General features: G+C 50.3%; 1 protein-coding gene across 1 annotated transcript in view; it reads left to right on the plus strand.

The window, feature by feature from the left end:
- The first annotated feature begins 339 nt into the window (after window positions 1-339).
- Window positions 340-16,099, plus strand: part of Ca5a (carbonic anhydrase 5A) — a 28,520-nt gene continuing 12,760 nt past the window's right edge. Inside the window, exons 1-2 of the mRNA XM_052729338.1 lie at window positions 340-478; window positions 6,446-6,643. Of these exons, the coding sequence (XP_052585298.1) occupies window positions 340-478; window positions 6,446-6,643 (337 nt within the window). The remainder of the gene's footprint in view (window positions 479-6,445; window positions 6,644-16,099) is intronic.

Consider the following 16,099-nt stretch of genomic DNA (forward strand, 5'->3'; position numbering starts at 1 on the left):
CAAGACAAGGTCAACACCACAGGGGACAGGGACTTCGCCCTCACCCATCTTTCATATTCTTTTCCGGTGCTCTTGGGGGATCCCTGTCAAGTTTAACTCTCTGGCAGGCTTGCCCAGCTGTTTATCAGACCAAAGCAGTGACCCAAGTGACCTGTTCCCAGCCAAGGCCACTGGTCCCCAGTCATCCACTCCTGAACTGGGACAGGTAAGAGTTGAAATTTAACCACTAGGTTCAGAGGTTTCGATGAGTTCCTCAAAAAAAAAAAAAAACAGAGGTGCACCCCACTCCACAGTGGCCCTGACCCAAACAAGGGTGGACAGTGGGGAACTGGCACACTTATGCTCAGAGCCACGATGCTGGGGAGAGGCCCTCACAAGCCCTTAGCCATCCTCAGGCACATGGGGCCACTCCGTGCCATGAGGCCACAGCACTGGCACTCCCGGCATTCCTGTGTGGAGAAACGCAGCAGCTGTGCCCGTAAGTAGATCCTTAGGCTGTCCCAGGTGTGAGTTAATGTTGGTGCAGTCCTTAGGGTGGCTTTAAGAGGCAACACGGTCCAGAGCTGACTGGCTTCCATTCGGATTTGTACAGTGTCTCCGGCATCTGGTGGCCCTGAGTGAGCCACGTAACTCTGGTTCGGGGGTAAAAGTGGGGAAGAGGTACTGGGAATGTGCAGTACATGCTCCAAGCCTCCAACTGGGTCTAAGACACTTCCCTGTAAAATATGTGTCCTGACTCAGGACTCAAAGTGCCTGGGCTACAGACTTTGGGCTTCAGCATTTGGAAGGGCCAGGCCCCGAGCCCTAAGTGGAGATAGCAGGTGGGTGACTTTGGAGAGGTGACAACCTTACTAAATGCCCTGCCTCCCTAAGCCTTGGTTTCCTCATCCACAGGACAGGCAAGACAGATGCTGTCTCTAGCATCTGGTGAGAAGCCAGTGTGAAAAGCTGGGTGCCCAGGGTGCCCAGCACCCACAGCCCTGTCTGCAAAGCCTGGGGCAACCAAAGAAGCACCCAGGCCTCCAAGTCTGCTCCTGTCAAGCACGAGCTCAGGCCTGGAAGGATAACAAAGAGGCTGGAGGGATGAACGTTATCCCCCAGTGGTCCAGCCCAATGTCCAGACTCTGGAGGCAAGAGCTATTCAGAGATGCAGGGAGTAGGAAATCCAAGCTGCCCTCCATAAATCAGCCATTGTGACCCACGTGTCACACCCCCACCCAGGAAGATCTGGGGTGAAAACCTTGTCACCTCCCTCCTCTTTCCTGTCCTTTCATGGACACAGCTGTCCCTCATGGCTTTCCAGATGTGTAGTACCTTCTGAGAGCCTGTTGGAGATACAGAACCCAGCCCTGACCAGCCTCTCTGTAAGACCAACCATACTGGAGGGGTACACCCACCTAGATTGCCACACAATCTGCACCAGGCCATGGCCTGTACCCTCTTTATAGTCCAGCACTTTCCAAGACCACGTGCAGGTAGGGAAGGATTACATAGAGCCATGAAACAAGGAGGGTGGGAATGGCTGAGATCTCAGGTGAGGGTCTGTCTCATGACTCCCCTCCCGCTCCTTCTATGAGGAAATGTTAATGGGAACATGTTACTGGTCTCCTGTGGGTGATTACAGCTGCTCTTATTCCAAGATGGCTGCAGTCATGTCACACCCAGAGGACGTTCCACAGCTGTCAAGGAAGGGTAATAAAAGTATTTACCACTGCAAGTTGTTAAAAGAACAAAGCAAGGTCCTCGGTCAGCAAGCCCAGGACCTGTTCTATTCAGACACACCCTGTGGGCAAACAGCTCTTGCGGTGCTCTAAGCCTAGGCCCTGAGGGTCCAAAGCCCAGGGACAAGACTGGCAGAACCAGGGGCTCACAGCTCCAAGCACTGAGAGCTGGGGGCCCGCTGCCCTGGGTTTTATAGGCCAGAGTCTTCTGGCTCTAGGATCTCAGGTTCGAGGCTCATGGCTCTGACCTTTAACCCCGGCACTTGGCGACTCTGCTGTCCTTGGCTCTAACAGCTGTGAGCAGCAGCAGACAGCAGTTGCTAGCGTTAATGCTCCGGAATGTGCCTAGGGTGGGGGATCCTCAACCCACGGCAAGAGGTAGTGCCACAGCTGTTGTGCCTACAGTGTCTGAAGTTTGGCTCCTAAGGTTTGGCAACTCATCTGGTGACTGAAGTTGGCAGCTTCTCATCTTCCATCTTCCTAAAGCCCAATGTCACCACTGCTCTGCTCTCAACTCCATCACTCCCTGGAGCTCTTTATCTGTCCTCTCAGTGCTTCTGGGACAACTCATATCAACACTGCTGCCCCCAACAACAGCTCCCTCTGTCCCCTCTTCCCGTTACCTGCTCAGCCCAAAGACAAGGTCACCTGAGAGAAGCCTTCTCCACCTACCTGACTCCACCCCCAAGACAGGGTTTCTCTGTGTAGCCCTGGCTGTCCTGGTACTTGTTCCATAGCCCAGGCTGGCCTCTGACTCAGAGATCTGCCTGCCTCTGCTTCTCAAATGCTGGGGTGAAAGGAGTGTGCCACCTGATGTTGCAAAATGAGAGGACAGGGCAGAGAGGTGTCCCCCAGCTGACTCCAAAAGGGAACTAGGTAAATTAGTTGTATAGTCAGAGGTGGGAGTGACAAGGGTTTACACCAATCACTGCACAGTCCTGCGTGCAAATGAAGGATTGGGTATATACCAGTCACAGGCCTTTTTCTGGGCCACCAAGGTACTCCCCCTCTGGCCTGGGTGGACATAGCTGCAAGAGACAACTGGAATTCACTGAGCCTGGTCTCGTAATCTCCAGTGCTGGGGAGGCAGAGACAAGCAGATCCTTGGGACTCAACAGCAAGGTAACCTAGCCTGCTCGGTGAGGTCCAGGTCAATGAGAGAACATGTCTTAAAAAAAAGAAAAAAAAGAAAAAGATGGCAGCTGAGAAATGACACTCAAGATTATCCTCTGCCCTCTATAAACATCCAGGCATGTGGACACCAATACACAAAGGTTTTCCTACCCAGGAGAACTAATTATCAATGGTTGTCATCTCCTGGCTGCATGTTCCTGGAAGTTTTTTGGTTTGGTTTGGCTTGGTTTGGTTGAGACAGGGTCTCATTATATATTGTGAAACTCTCAGGCTGGCCTGAAACTCTCTATGTAGACCTGGCTGGCCTTAAATTCTGAGATCTACCTGTCTGCAGAGTGCTGGGGTTTGTGGAATATTCCTTTACACTGTGTAAATATATATCACTGTGATTGGTTTAAGAAAAAAAGCTAAATGCCAGGGATTAAAGGCACTGAGGCATGAACCTTTTAATAGGTTTTTCACGCTCACAAGTTGGTGGGTCTTCCCAGGGCTTAACTTACCCAGGTAGAGCTGGGCCACATCCTAGATGGGGGGGAGGCACATCTGTTCAATGCATTTCTCACACCCCCCAACTCCCTCATCCCTCCCCACTCAGCCAGCAGCCACCAGGGATGTGGTTTACTCATAGAGAGCCCAATCATGCAAACATAGTTAAAGCCTCTACTCAGCCAGAAAAGGCAGAGGCAGGCAGAGCTCTGTGAACTGGAGGCCAGCCTGGTCTAATAGTGAGTTCTAGGATAGCCCAGGTTATGTAGAAAGACCCTGTCTCAAAACAAAACAAAATATAAATAAATTAAATTAAAAAATAATGTCCCTGTTTACATCATGTCCACTGATATCCCAAGTGGGAGCAAGTTGGCAGGGGTCTCACCCAGTCCCAAGTGGGAGCAAGTTGGCAGGGGTCACACCCAGTGACGGTGGCTTGGGGCACTGCTCTTCTCGGGAGGGGCACTGATCTTCTCGGGAGGCTTGAGGGGAAGGAGTAGGTGTCTGCTGTTCGATCAGCCCGGAGGATGGAAACTCATGAAGTGAGGAGGTCCTGTTGGTGACAAGTCTTCACTCTGTCCCCAGATTAGTTCCCCGGGACAGAGGGTTGGGCTCTATTGGCAGCTCATACCATTGGCACCTGGGCCACAGTTGCCCCATGGACCTCTGCATGGCTTTGTTAAATGATTCAAAAGAGAAACTCTGTTTCATTTGTGTTACTTCCCATCTGAAACCAAACCAACTTACTATGATGATGATGGTGATATATATATATATATATATATATACATATACATATGTATATATATATATATATATTTTTTTTTTTGAGACAAAGGTCTCACTTTGTTGCTGTTTTATCTTCGGCACAGTGGCTGCACCTTTGTCTACTGCCATTTCAGCCAGCAATTGTGACTCCGCAGTTACCGGCCTGCTTCTCTGGCAGCAGCCTGGCCACTCAGGCCACAGCCTGGTGGGGATTCTGTTCCTGCAGGCACCAGCTGTCACTAGAGGCAGCTTTAACTAGATCTCTGTTGTTCTATTTATAAATAGAACTCGAGATTCAAAGGCTGGGGTGAAAACCGGCTAGCTCAGAGAGGTTGAGTAGCACCTAGCTAGCCTCTCTTTGCTGCTGTCTCCCAAAGAGCATGTTTTTCGGCTCTGCCAAAAACAAAAAAAATGCCATGCTGCTCAAAATCCCTCCCCACTACCTCTGGTGTGTCTTTGTATCTCTTCCAGATGCCCTCCAATGCTCTATGATTACTTTCTATCAAATGGTTGCTAACTCAGCCTCCTGACCCAACGTTAATTTTATTTAATTGATGCAAATGCTAACTCGGGTTCACAGTGTGAGCGAATATCCTCTGACTTCAAACTCACAGATCTACCTGCCTCTGCCTCCAAGTGTAGAAATTAAAGGTGAGCACCAACATGCCAGACCATGAGGCCAACTTTACCTAGCTTGAGCCTTGTTTTGCTGTGAGAGGTGTCATATGAGGCCAGTATGAGGAACTATTTGAGACCCGTTTTGTATTCAGGTGGCATCGGTACTTTAGATGCACCAATAAGCAGCTCCCCCTCATTTGGTGGCAGATGCTCGGCTCAGTGTTTCCCTCGTGGTGGTCTCACTTACACAGCTCAGCAAACAGATCCTAAAACATCCACTCTCCCCACACCTTGAGTTTCTTGGTCAGGAAAGCCTGAGATGTCAGACTGGAAGAGAGCTCTGGTAGGGCCTTTGGACACTCTTGCATTTGGTTTAAATTCAACCTTCTGTAGCTGTGTTAAATACCCGTTGTCCAGTGGGAAGGTCAAATGAATGATTTCTAACATGTAAACTCAAGCCTCTCTTACCACAGATGTAGTCAAGGTCTGTGCTGCTCCACGGCTCTCTTAATAGAGCACAGGGAATCCAGGCTTGGTGGCCCATGACTTTGATCCCAGCACTCCAGAGGCAGAGGCAAGGGGATCTCTGTGAGCTCCGGGCCAGCCTGGTCTACATAGCAAGCTTCAGGATAGTCAGAGCTACATAGATTGTCTCGGGGCGGGGGGGTGGGGAGGTGGGGTGGGACCTAAATAATAAAATAGAGCACAGGCCAACAAAGAGCAGGGTTTCTGCTGTCACTTTGCCTTAGAATAAAAAAGGGACCCACTGATGAGGTCCTGGATGGCCACAACATTCCAGCTGGTTGTGGTGGCTAGTCCCAGAGGCTTACAGCTCTAAGCCATGAGAGCTGAGGAATGATTGCTCCAGAGTTTAGAAGCTAAGGGCTCATGACTCTGGGTGCAGAAGTTGGAGGCTTACTGCTCTGGGCTTCATCCCCAGCAGCCTGGTGTCTGACAGCTGGCTTAATCCTAAATTTCCTAAAGATCAGCAGCAGGCAATGCCTGATCATGCTACAGCTCTTGGGTGGGTCTTGAGGACTGGGACTTCTGTTTCTTCTTGTTTTGTTTTCTTTCTTTCTTTCTTTGTTTTTGTTTTGTTTGTTTTTGTTTTTCAAGACAAGGTTTCTCTGTATAGTTTTGGTGCTTGTCCTGGATCTCGCTTTGTAGACCAGGCTGGCTCAGAGATCCGCCTGGCTCTGCCTCCTGAGTGCTGGGATTAAAGGTGTGCGCCACCACTGCCCGGCTGGGACCTTTGTTTCTTATAGCTACCAGCATTACAGTTTGGGGGCCTAGGGTGTCCGGAACCATTGGCTCCTGAGGCCTGGCAGCTTCCTGGAACTCTTCCAGTAACTGGAACCTATAGTTTCCCATCTCTGCTCCACCAACTTGCTTCTACTGCTTCTGTCCCTAGCTGCTCTCTGGAACTTTTCAGGTCCCCCTTGTCCCAACTGCTGTTCCTATCACTGAAACAAGCTAAAGATCTCCCTCCTTTTCCTTATGGTCACACTCTAGACAATGACCACACAGAAGTCAAACTCACATAGGCACAGGCCAGCGAATGAGCCAAGAGCTTGCATATTATGTATATATAAGAGTTAAGTGGCTGGGTGGCCAGAAGGTTCCAGGGCTCCCTACTGGGTCTGTTCTCAGAGCTGGGTCCCTATTGCTTCATGCCTGCACTACTGACCCCTCAGTCAAGGTCTCCTCTCGGTCTCCAGGGCACCCCCTCTGGACTGGCCCAGACTCCTCAGTGGGAGGCACCCGGCAGTCTCCCATCAACATCCAGTGGAGAGACAGTGTGTATGACCCACAGATGGCACCACTCAAGGTCTCCTACGATGCTACATCCTGCAGGTACCTCTGGAACACCGGTTACTTCTTCCAGGTGGAGTTTGATGATGCCTATGAGGAGTCAGGTAAGCCTGGACTGGAGTTTGGGGGCTGGGGTCCAGGCAGTCAACCTTTGAATCTGAAATGTTCCTAGGCTGGAGCACTTGAGTGCCTGGTCCCCCACGGATAGCTCTGTTTATTGAGATATAGAACCATTAAGAGATGGAGTCTTTCTGGAGGAAGTGGGTCACTGGGGCAAGTCTTGGGGTCATATATTATCCCTGGATCCTTCCCTTTCCTCCCCTTACTTGTGTGTGTGTGTGTGTGTGTGTGTGTGTGTGTGTGTGTGTGTATGTGTGTGTGTGTGTGTGTGTGTGTGTATACGGGTGTGCATGTGCCTATCTATAGAGGTCAGAAGTCAACCTCAGGTGTCATCCTCAGGAGCCTTCCATCTTGATTTTTGAGGCACAGGATCTCTCCCTGGCCTGAGGCCACCCAGTAGACTAGGCTGGCTGGCCAGCAAGCCCCAGCTCTGCCTGGCTGCAGCTCTCAAGCACTGGAATTACATGCACGAGCACCATGTCTGGCTTTTTATGTGGATTCTGGGGGTCAGGTCCTCATGCTTGTATGGCTGAGTCATCTCCCAGCCCCGGCTCCTTTCTCCAGTTTCTGCTGCTCTGCCGTCCTTCCCCAACGCAATGGACTGTACCCTCTGGAAACTGGCAGCCAAAGTAAACCTGGCGAATCTTAAACTGCTTCTGTGAGGTGCTGGGCCTCAGGAATCTACAAGTAACTAACACAGTGGCCATTAGTCTCTGACTCTGTGATGTCACAGACTCAGCAAAGAAGGGGAACCTGGGCAGGGCTGGGAGGTCGTGCTCACTTGAGGGGTGGCTGCAGGGGAGAAAGCATGTCCCCAGCAGTCACCTGAGTCTTGATCCCTTGTGAGGATGAACGCAGAAATAGAGTAGAGTGTAACATGACCCTCAAAAGGTCTTATTAATTAAAAAAATCCAGAGCCAGATATTGGGGTGTTAGCTGAGAGATCAGAGAGACAGAACAAGCCACAGCTCACCTCACCAATTCCTCAGCTGATCTTGTTTCCTCAAACTGAAAGCTTCTGAGTCCTCACCCGAATGGATCTCAGCTGAACTGCTGCTCAAAAGCCTAAAAGATTAAAAAACCTAAAAAGCCTGTAGTTCCTGGTCCTCACGCCTTATATACCTTTCTGTTTCCTGCCATCACTTCCAGGAATTAAAGGCATGTGTCTTTTCCAAGCAAGACATGAGATCTCAAGTGCTGGGATTAAATGTGTGTGCCACCACACCTGGCTCTGTTCCTAGTGTGGCCTTGAACTCACAGAGATCCTGTCTCCCGAGTGATAGGATTAAAGGTGTGTGTGCTACCACTGCCTGACCTCTATGTTTAATATAGTAGCTGTTCTGTTCTCTGACCCCCAGATAAGTTTATTGGGGTGCACAATATATCAACCACAGTAGGGTCCTTCCCATGCCAGGGCTGAGGAAAAAAAACAAGCCAGTTAAGGCTAGTGAAGGCTGGCAACTGGCCTTCTGGGGCTGGGCAGGGGCATAGGAGCCACACTCTGCAGGCTTACAGCTCTCCTGGGTGTGGTCATTGCACACTGCACCTTCTAGTTCCAGGAGCAGAATCTCTAATGGAGGAGTTGGGAGAGAATTCCAGTCACTCTGAGGGCCTTTACTGACTAGTTGTACCTACTGCCCTCTGCTGTTCCCTTCCCTCACAGTCTCAAACCTCTGATTTCACTCTACCCCCACCCCTACCCCCATCATCCCCAGGCCCACCACCACCCACCCCACCACCACCTCCACATTCTCCTAGCCCTCTCTTAAGACAAAGGTCTCCAGTATCCGAGGCTGGCCTCACCTCTTGACCTTGACCTCTTGACCCTCCTGCCTTCACCTCCCCAGTGCTAGAGCTACAAGCTTTAATCTCAGGCCTCTTCCCCAGTGAGCTGTTTATTGCATTAGTTCAGACTTCTTTTGGTTGCTCACTGCAGAAACTCAAATTGTCTTAAGCAGAGGCGAGGGAACTTAGTTGGCTCCAATTCAGAGAGGTCCAGACACAGCGGGGTCCAGGGTGACAAGTGACTCCCTGGGTGGATTTCTAGAGGTCACAAAACGAGTGGCCTCGATTTGGCACCAGCTCCCAACAGAACAGCTGGAGAAGAGGGCTCTGTCAAAGTCTGGCCACTGCTCACTGTCTCCCCGCTGGTCACCAAGCAGGGGTGAGCCAAGCACAGTGACTCCCACCAGTGTGTAGCCAACCCAAGGGTGACCTTGACCTGAAGCAAGATGCGCACTAGAGAAGGGCAAGTGGCCTCCCACAGGACCTCAGGGCATGGCTCCCAGAAGAAAGCCAGCTGCTAGGAATCCTCACTCTCTTACCTCAGCTGACCTTAGCTCATCCATAACTTGATTGCTCCAAGCCCCACGGCCTTGCACTGTGGGAAGGCAGCAGCCTTCCACTTTGACCTCAGCCTGACCCCACCCCTGACATCACCACCTTCGGCATCTGAATCAAAGGGATGCTCCCCACCCTGCAGCAGATGGAAGGAATCATCCACGTGTCTCCCGTCACATAAACTAGCAGCACATCCTCGGCTCACATCCACCCTGGCCAATCTGCTTTTACTGTATCCCTCCGGACTTCCCTTGCCTGGTTCAAGTTCCCACTTCCACATTTCTGTCTTCTTCATTCACCTCATCAGAAATCAGGAACGGGGGTGGGGGGGGTGGAATACACCAGGAAGAGGGTAGGGGGCGTGACACCACAAAAAAAGTTTCCAGTCATAATTAGGAAATGACTCTTCCATTTAAAACAAAAAACAAACAACAAACAAACAAAAATTGGGCAAAAGGGAGGAAAGGACAGAGGTATCTCCCGAGAAGACAGTTAAGTTGGGGATGCGGGAGAGGCACGTGGTGTGGAAGGCACTTCATGTAAAGTGTGACTATTCGGGTCTCATTTTCACCAAGTGAGTGCCAGCAACTGTAGTCACATACCCACAGGGGGCACAGGACAGTTGTCCAGGGAGTCAAAGAAGACACGAGGAACTTTTCCAGGACATAAGGGATGTGATCTCGGGTAGGGTGTCATTTCTAGGGGGATGAATTACAGAAGCAGATACAGCCTGGGAATAGCTGAAGACCACTGGACTAAAGGCCTCGCCAAGGGAGGCAGCAGACAGGCTGTGGAGAGAAAAGTATGGAGATGGAGGGCAGAGGGGAGGTGCCACACAGGACATAAGCAACCAGGCCTTAAGGCTCAGTACTGGTGAGCTGCACATGAACCAGCTCACCACGGAAGCTTCGCGCTTGCAGCAGCTCATCTTTCCTGGGGTTAGGGATGGAGTCAAGGGGAGCATGAGATGGGGCTTAGAGCAGCAAGCCGGGCCTTGGGCAGCAGAAAGAGCACAGTGTGTACCCCCATCCTCTACTTAACAACAGGGGGTGTGAGAGGCCAGCCAACCCTCCGATCGACCATCTTCTCTGCTACTGAAGTTGCACACTGGCTCCATGGAACTGGAAGGAGGGATTGAAAATCAGGGCACCTGGAACCCCGCCAAAGGTTTAAGCATTCAGTGTAAGACCTCTGCTATGGTGGCAGCCAAGGGCTGGCTTTGTGCCCTTTGCAATGCTGTCCACCAGAGGGAACGCTAGCCCAGAGCTCTAGGGGGCTTCCTCTGACTGTCACTAAGGGTTTGGTCACTAAGACCCATTCAATCAGTCCAAGCGACTGTGTAACAATGACACCCTGAACTGTTGACATGAACTGAAGTCACTCTGCTACAGTCCTGGCAGGAAAGAAGATAATCAGAAGAAATGTTTCAGCTATCAGAGTTTTGGAACAATGGACCTAAAGAATTACATTCTGCCCCAGGAATTCCACAGTGGAATGGAAAGGCTGATTCCCGGTGTCAGCCCGAGGACGACCTTGCCTCCCAGGATGGTTCTGACAACTGGTGTAAGGCCCCTTGTAGAGAGACTGAACTGAGACAGTAAAGAGTCGCTGATGGGTGGGAGCACACCTTGGCTCTTTATTAGACCAATCAGGTGTTTTACACAGACACAGTAACACAGCTTCACAGAGTTTAACAAATGCAATGTAAAGGAATCCAACACATCTTTGCACCATTAAACAAATATTCCACAACCTAAGCAAATGTAACACATCTTAAACTAACATTCCACAATATGTCACCAAAGCCAAGAAACCCCAGAGCAGCTTTATTCTTGAGAGCCCAAGTCCAAGGGTGCTGTTGTTGGCCACCACAGACCAGGCTCTCAGGCCACCTGTCTGTGAGTTTAAAGTTCACAGATTTCGCCGGGCGGTTTGTGGCGCACGCCCTTAATCCCAGCACTCGGGAGGCAGAGCCAGGCGGATCTCTGTAAGTTCGAGGCCAGCCTGGGCTACCAAGTGAGTTCCAGGAAAGGCGCAAAGCTACACAGAGAAACCCTGTCTCAAAAAACCAAAAAAAAAAAAAAAAAAAGTTTACAGATTTCACTTCTATCCACCAGGGGTCACCAGTTGCAGATCAGAGAAAGACCCTGCCTTACAGAATAAACAAAAAGGAAGCCTGAAGCACCCAGAAAAATCAAGGCTGAACAGATGGCCTGGAGACAGGGCAGGAAGAAGAGCAGCGAAAAAAATCTTTCCTTATCTCTTGTGACCAGATTGGTACCTAGCCCCATTGTCATCAGAGAGGCTGTGGGTCTGCATCTGTTTCCATCAGTTGCTGGATGAAGCTTGGTCCTCTTTTGGGATTCCTAAGAGTGGGAACAGGGGCTGTCTCCCAGTCTTTTACTGGCTTTCGGGCCCTAATCCCTATACCAGGTCGCCTTGCCCAGCCTCTCAATACATGCGGAAGTGTTTAGTCTTACTGCAACTTGATGTGCCGTGTTTTGTTGATACTCACGGGAGACCTGTCCTTTCCTAAACAGAAACGGAGGAGTGGATTGGGAGGGTGGGAGGTGGGGTAGGTTAGGAGGAGAAGGGGGAGGGGAAGTTGCCGCCAGAATGTACAATAGATGAGCACATTTATTTAAGAAAAGAGAAAAAAAAGAAAAGGAAATCCTTCCTTGTATCACTGGTCTCTGCAATGTCTTCCAGCAGACCCAGATCCTAGCTAGGTGAGGTGCCTGCTGGGAGCATCTCCATTAGGGAGAAGGCTCCAGGGACCCCTGAGTCTAACCACTGGGGTGTGGATTGGTGAGTTCAAGATGCTACACGGAGTCGAGGAGAGAGAAGTGCTTGGAAGGCCCTACTTCTAACGGATACTGACTGCTTCCTGCCTACCTGCCTCCCATCCTTTTTTCTTTATCTCCTTCCTGGTCTTTTGACTGGGACTCACTGTGTAGCCCAGGCTAGACTCAAACTCGAGATATCATCCTGCCTCTGCCTCCTGAGAACTGGGATTGCAGATGTGTGCCGCCATGCCTGGCTTCTCCTGCATGTTTTTCTGAAGACATGTCTGCCAGTGTCTTTACAGGAAGGTCCTACCTTGGGAGAAACTGTATCTGTTTCAGGTGCTGTGTTAATCCCAAAAATGGGAGGAGAAAGACCACCAACCCAAATCATCCTAGGCAAATTAATTAAAGCAGGCAATTAATTAAAGCAAGCGTTTTGATTTGTGCACACTAGATGCCTCCCCCTAAGGCAGGTTTCAAAAAGTCAGCATTGGATATGAGGAAGACAAGGCTTTTATAGCTCAGGGATATAGAGGGTTTCCAAATGAGGGGAATGGGCGGGATTACAGGAGCAGAGCATAACAGTCAAGCAGAACAAGGCAATCACATCGTAGGTGGTCATCTAACCTTTTGAAACAAAGGTAGAGTTGCAAGATGGTTATAAATAACTTTTTGAAACAAAGACATGATAGCCATTTCTGGAACAGGCAGTACAGAACCATTTGTAGTTAAGGTTACAGGTGGGGTGTAGCCCACTCCTTGAGAAACAGAGGTTTAATCATAAACAAGAATGAACCTAGTTTGTCTTTACTATAAGATACTTTCAGCCTAAGATGGAGGAAGGCTGGTTCTTCCGCTATAACCTTGATAGTAGCCACAATAACAGTGACTATCAGAACAGTGAGTGGCTGTGGTTTGCCAAGCCCTTTGGGACACCAGGAGTCTTGCATTCACTCTTTCCCTTGTTCTTGTAAAATAGGTGTCATTCTTCTTCTACAAATGTCGCCTATGAGATAAAGAGACAACTCCTAGTGAAAGCCATACTCAGGCTGATCTCAGCTTCGCCCGGTGTCCAAGTCTGGGTTCTGTGGGGCTTGTGGTGTCCTCTCAGCCTGCCAACAGCTGCTGGCCAGCTGTGGCTTGTCCTCACCAAGAGAGGATTAGGAACAGAGAAGCCCTTTGGCCTTGGACTTCACAGGTTGGCAGCTGGTTAAACTCGGAGGCAACACTGGAACATGCTATTCTCTCCGAGATCCTCTGCTGTTCCAGGTTCTGACTAACAAGAGTTTCCCAAGCTTCTCTTATGCTAATTTCAAGCCCTAAAGCAGCCGCTGTTCCTGCCAAAAGCCCACTCTGTCCTGGGGAAAGCCCCGAATTACAAATAGGTGGCTATTAACAGCGACTGTTGTAACAGAGGAGACCAGCCACCGCTGTGCACTCTTGGCCTTGAATGTTACACGTTACTTTACTTTAGTTGGAGAGTCTGACCCTGGCTAATGTAATCGCCCCATTTTATCTCCATGATCTCAGATGTACCTGCTGTAAGAGAACACAGGGTGATGGGTGGTCAGGCCTCAGTGGTCAAACTTTGCTGCTGGCCGTCTCAGGGGTTGAGGTTGGCAAGTAAAAGGCTCTTTCCCAAGACTCGGCTTGCCTCTTCTTTAAATTAGTCACTGTATTATCATTATGAAAAGTCGGTTATACATCATTTTATCTGATTCTGTAGCCTTATCTCAAAGTTCCTTGCCTCCAAGGAAAGAAACCGTGCTCGGCTTTGAACTCTGCAACCAAAGTCAATGGTTGAAGGGTTCAACAGGATCTTCGGTCAACAGGTCACCTGGAACAGGTGCCTTAACTCCTAAGTTTCTGCGTGCTGGTTAGTTTTGTGTCATCTCTGGGTTGATAACCCAGAGTCCTTTTGGAAGAGAGAAACTCAATTGAGAAAATGCCTTCACCAGATTGGCCTGGTACACTTTCTTGATCGATGATGTGGGAGGGCCCAGCCCATTGTGGGTGTGGCCACACCCTGGGCTGTTGGTTCTGAGTTCTATAAGAAAGCAGGCTGAGCAAACCATGGGGAGCAAGCCAGTAAGCAGCACTCCTCCATGGGCTCTGCGTCAGCTCCTGCCTCCAGGTTCCTGCCCTGTTTGAGTGCCTGTCCTGACTTCCTCCAGTGCTGGACCGTTACCGGGAGGTGTAAACTGAAATAAGCCCTTTCCTCCCTAAGCTGTTCATTATTGTGCTACTGTTCATCACAGTGATAGAAGCCCTAACCAAGACGCTTTGCATCCTCATCTCAACGTTGGGCTTCTAGCGCCTGTCCTAGAGTCCCTTGGGAAATACCCAGTTCCCTACACAGTGTCCAGCGCATAGCTTGTCATTCAGTCTCAGTGCACCGAGAGTTCACCACGGACAGCTACAAGAGCTGGCGACCAGGAAACAAAATACTGGGACATGGAGACTTGGCCAGGGACACTCACTCCCAGCTGTCTTACCCCAAACACACGTGCAAATGGCTATTGTCCTGTCTCCTTGGAAGGCTTCCTACATGCTGGACAGTATGTCTCCCAGGGGACTCAGTCCTTACTGGAACTCTGCTGTTGAATGGGAAAACAGCTGGAAGGAGTGAGGAGCTGGGCAGGCCAGGATCCTATCGGGAGACGGGTTCTGGCTAGAGCCCCTGCACCTGCAGACCCACCCATGTGCCTGCAAACCCAGACAGCAGAAAGAGCTATTAAGGATGCCTTTCCAGTCCTTAAATAAGCACACTTGCCGCTTTGCTGCGGCTGCCTCTGCTGTCAGGGCTAATTTTGGAAACACTGTCACAGTGAGAAATTTCTGTTCCAACTTGAAAGGGCTCAAGACTGCTCCTCTGTGTGCACATTTGTGAATGATGATGGTACACCTGGCCCCAAAAGGCTCCAAGCCCTGAATCCCAGAGATCCCCAGATGCCTGGCTTCTCTCCCAAGACTTGGCTTCCCAGGAGCCTCTTCTGTCCAGTGCAAGTCACGTGGTTACTTTGCTCTGCTGGGAGACATTGAAACCTCACCCGCCTTTCCACTGAGCTTCCTCGGCAGTCCAACAAGTACTCTCTCCTCAAATACCCTTGTCTTTTTTTCCCAGACAGGGTGTCACTATGCAGCCCTGGCCAGCCTGTCACTATGTAGCCCTGGTCAGCCTGGAACTCGCTATGTAGACCAGGCTGTCTTTGAACTCATAGAGCTCTGCCTGCCTCTGTCTCCAGAGTGCTGAGATTAAATGTGTGCTTGACCACGCCTGGCCTTCCCTTACTTTTATTTGGTATGCTTCAGCCTTTGGGGATGTTTTTCTGTGAGCTTGCTTGATCCCCATGGGGGCTACTCTGCAAAAGGATCTTCTGATGTCATCAGGGAGAGTGTGGAGCCAGAGCCTGGCCCCAGTTGGGCTAGGATGATCTTTAGACTTCATCTATCAAAGGACCATGATTAGAGCTCAGATCCCTTTCTATCCTAATGGGGCCTGGGGTGACTGTCCTCTTCCCCCAAGTCCAGGTACTCAAGGATGGACCTGGAAGACAGGAACCTGGAGCCCTTTTCCTCTGTCCCTGACCATATCCTGATCATCCCTGTCCCCAAGAAGGGAGGGTGGGGGTGACTTTGCTACAAAGGTTGCTGGTGTAGGCCCGGCAGACATCGGGCTGCTCCTGGGTTCAGACTTCATCCTTTGGCATCACCCTCATCATCGTCTTTTAGAGACCTTAACGTGCTGTCAGCCCTCCAGTGAAAGCTGCCCCTTCCGCATTTGCAGCCCAAGAAAACCAAACAGGATCCTGAAATGCAAGCTCCACCATAGATTTGCCTTAGCCTGGACCCTTTCATCTGCAGACCAGAACCTCAATACCCAGTGTATAATTGGTACCCACTGATCAGACTGTCATTCACTGGGGAGAAGGCTGTTTCTGTGTATTAAAAATTCCAGCTATAGTTCAGCAGCATATGTATTATGTACACGTGTGTACATGTAAAGCCTGAGGGTAACTTCTTCGTATCAGGTGTTATTCCTCAGGATCTATCTACCTTGTTCTCTCTCTCTCTCTCTCTCTCTCTCTCTCTCTCTCTCTCTCTTTCTCTCTCTCTCCCTCTGTGTGTGTGTGTGTGGGGGGGTTGGTTTGGTTTGGTTTTTCAAGACAGGGTTTCTCTGTGTAATGGTCCTGGCTGTCCTGGAGCTCACTTTGTAGACCAGGCTGGCCTCTGCCTCCCGAGTGCTAGGATTAAAGGCGTGTGCCACTCTACCTGGCTCAAACCCAGATGCTAATGCTTGCAATAGCACTTGAC

Source organism: Peromyscus californicus, unplaced genomic scaffold, assembly GCF_007827085.1.
Source record: "Peromyscus californicus insignis strain IS unplaced genomic scaffold, ASM782708v3 Scaffold_8__1_contigs__length_139910024, whole genome shotgun sequence".
Classification (NCBI taxonomy): Eukaryota; Metazoa; Chordata; class Mammalia; order Rodentia; family Cricetidae; genus Peromyscus; species Peromyscus californicus.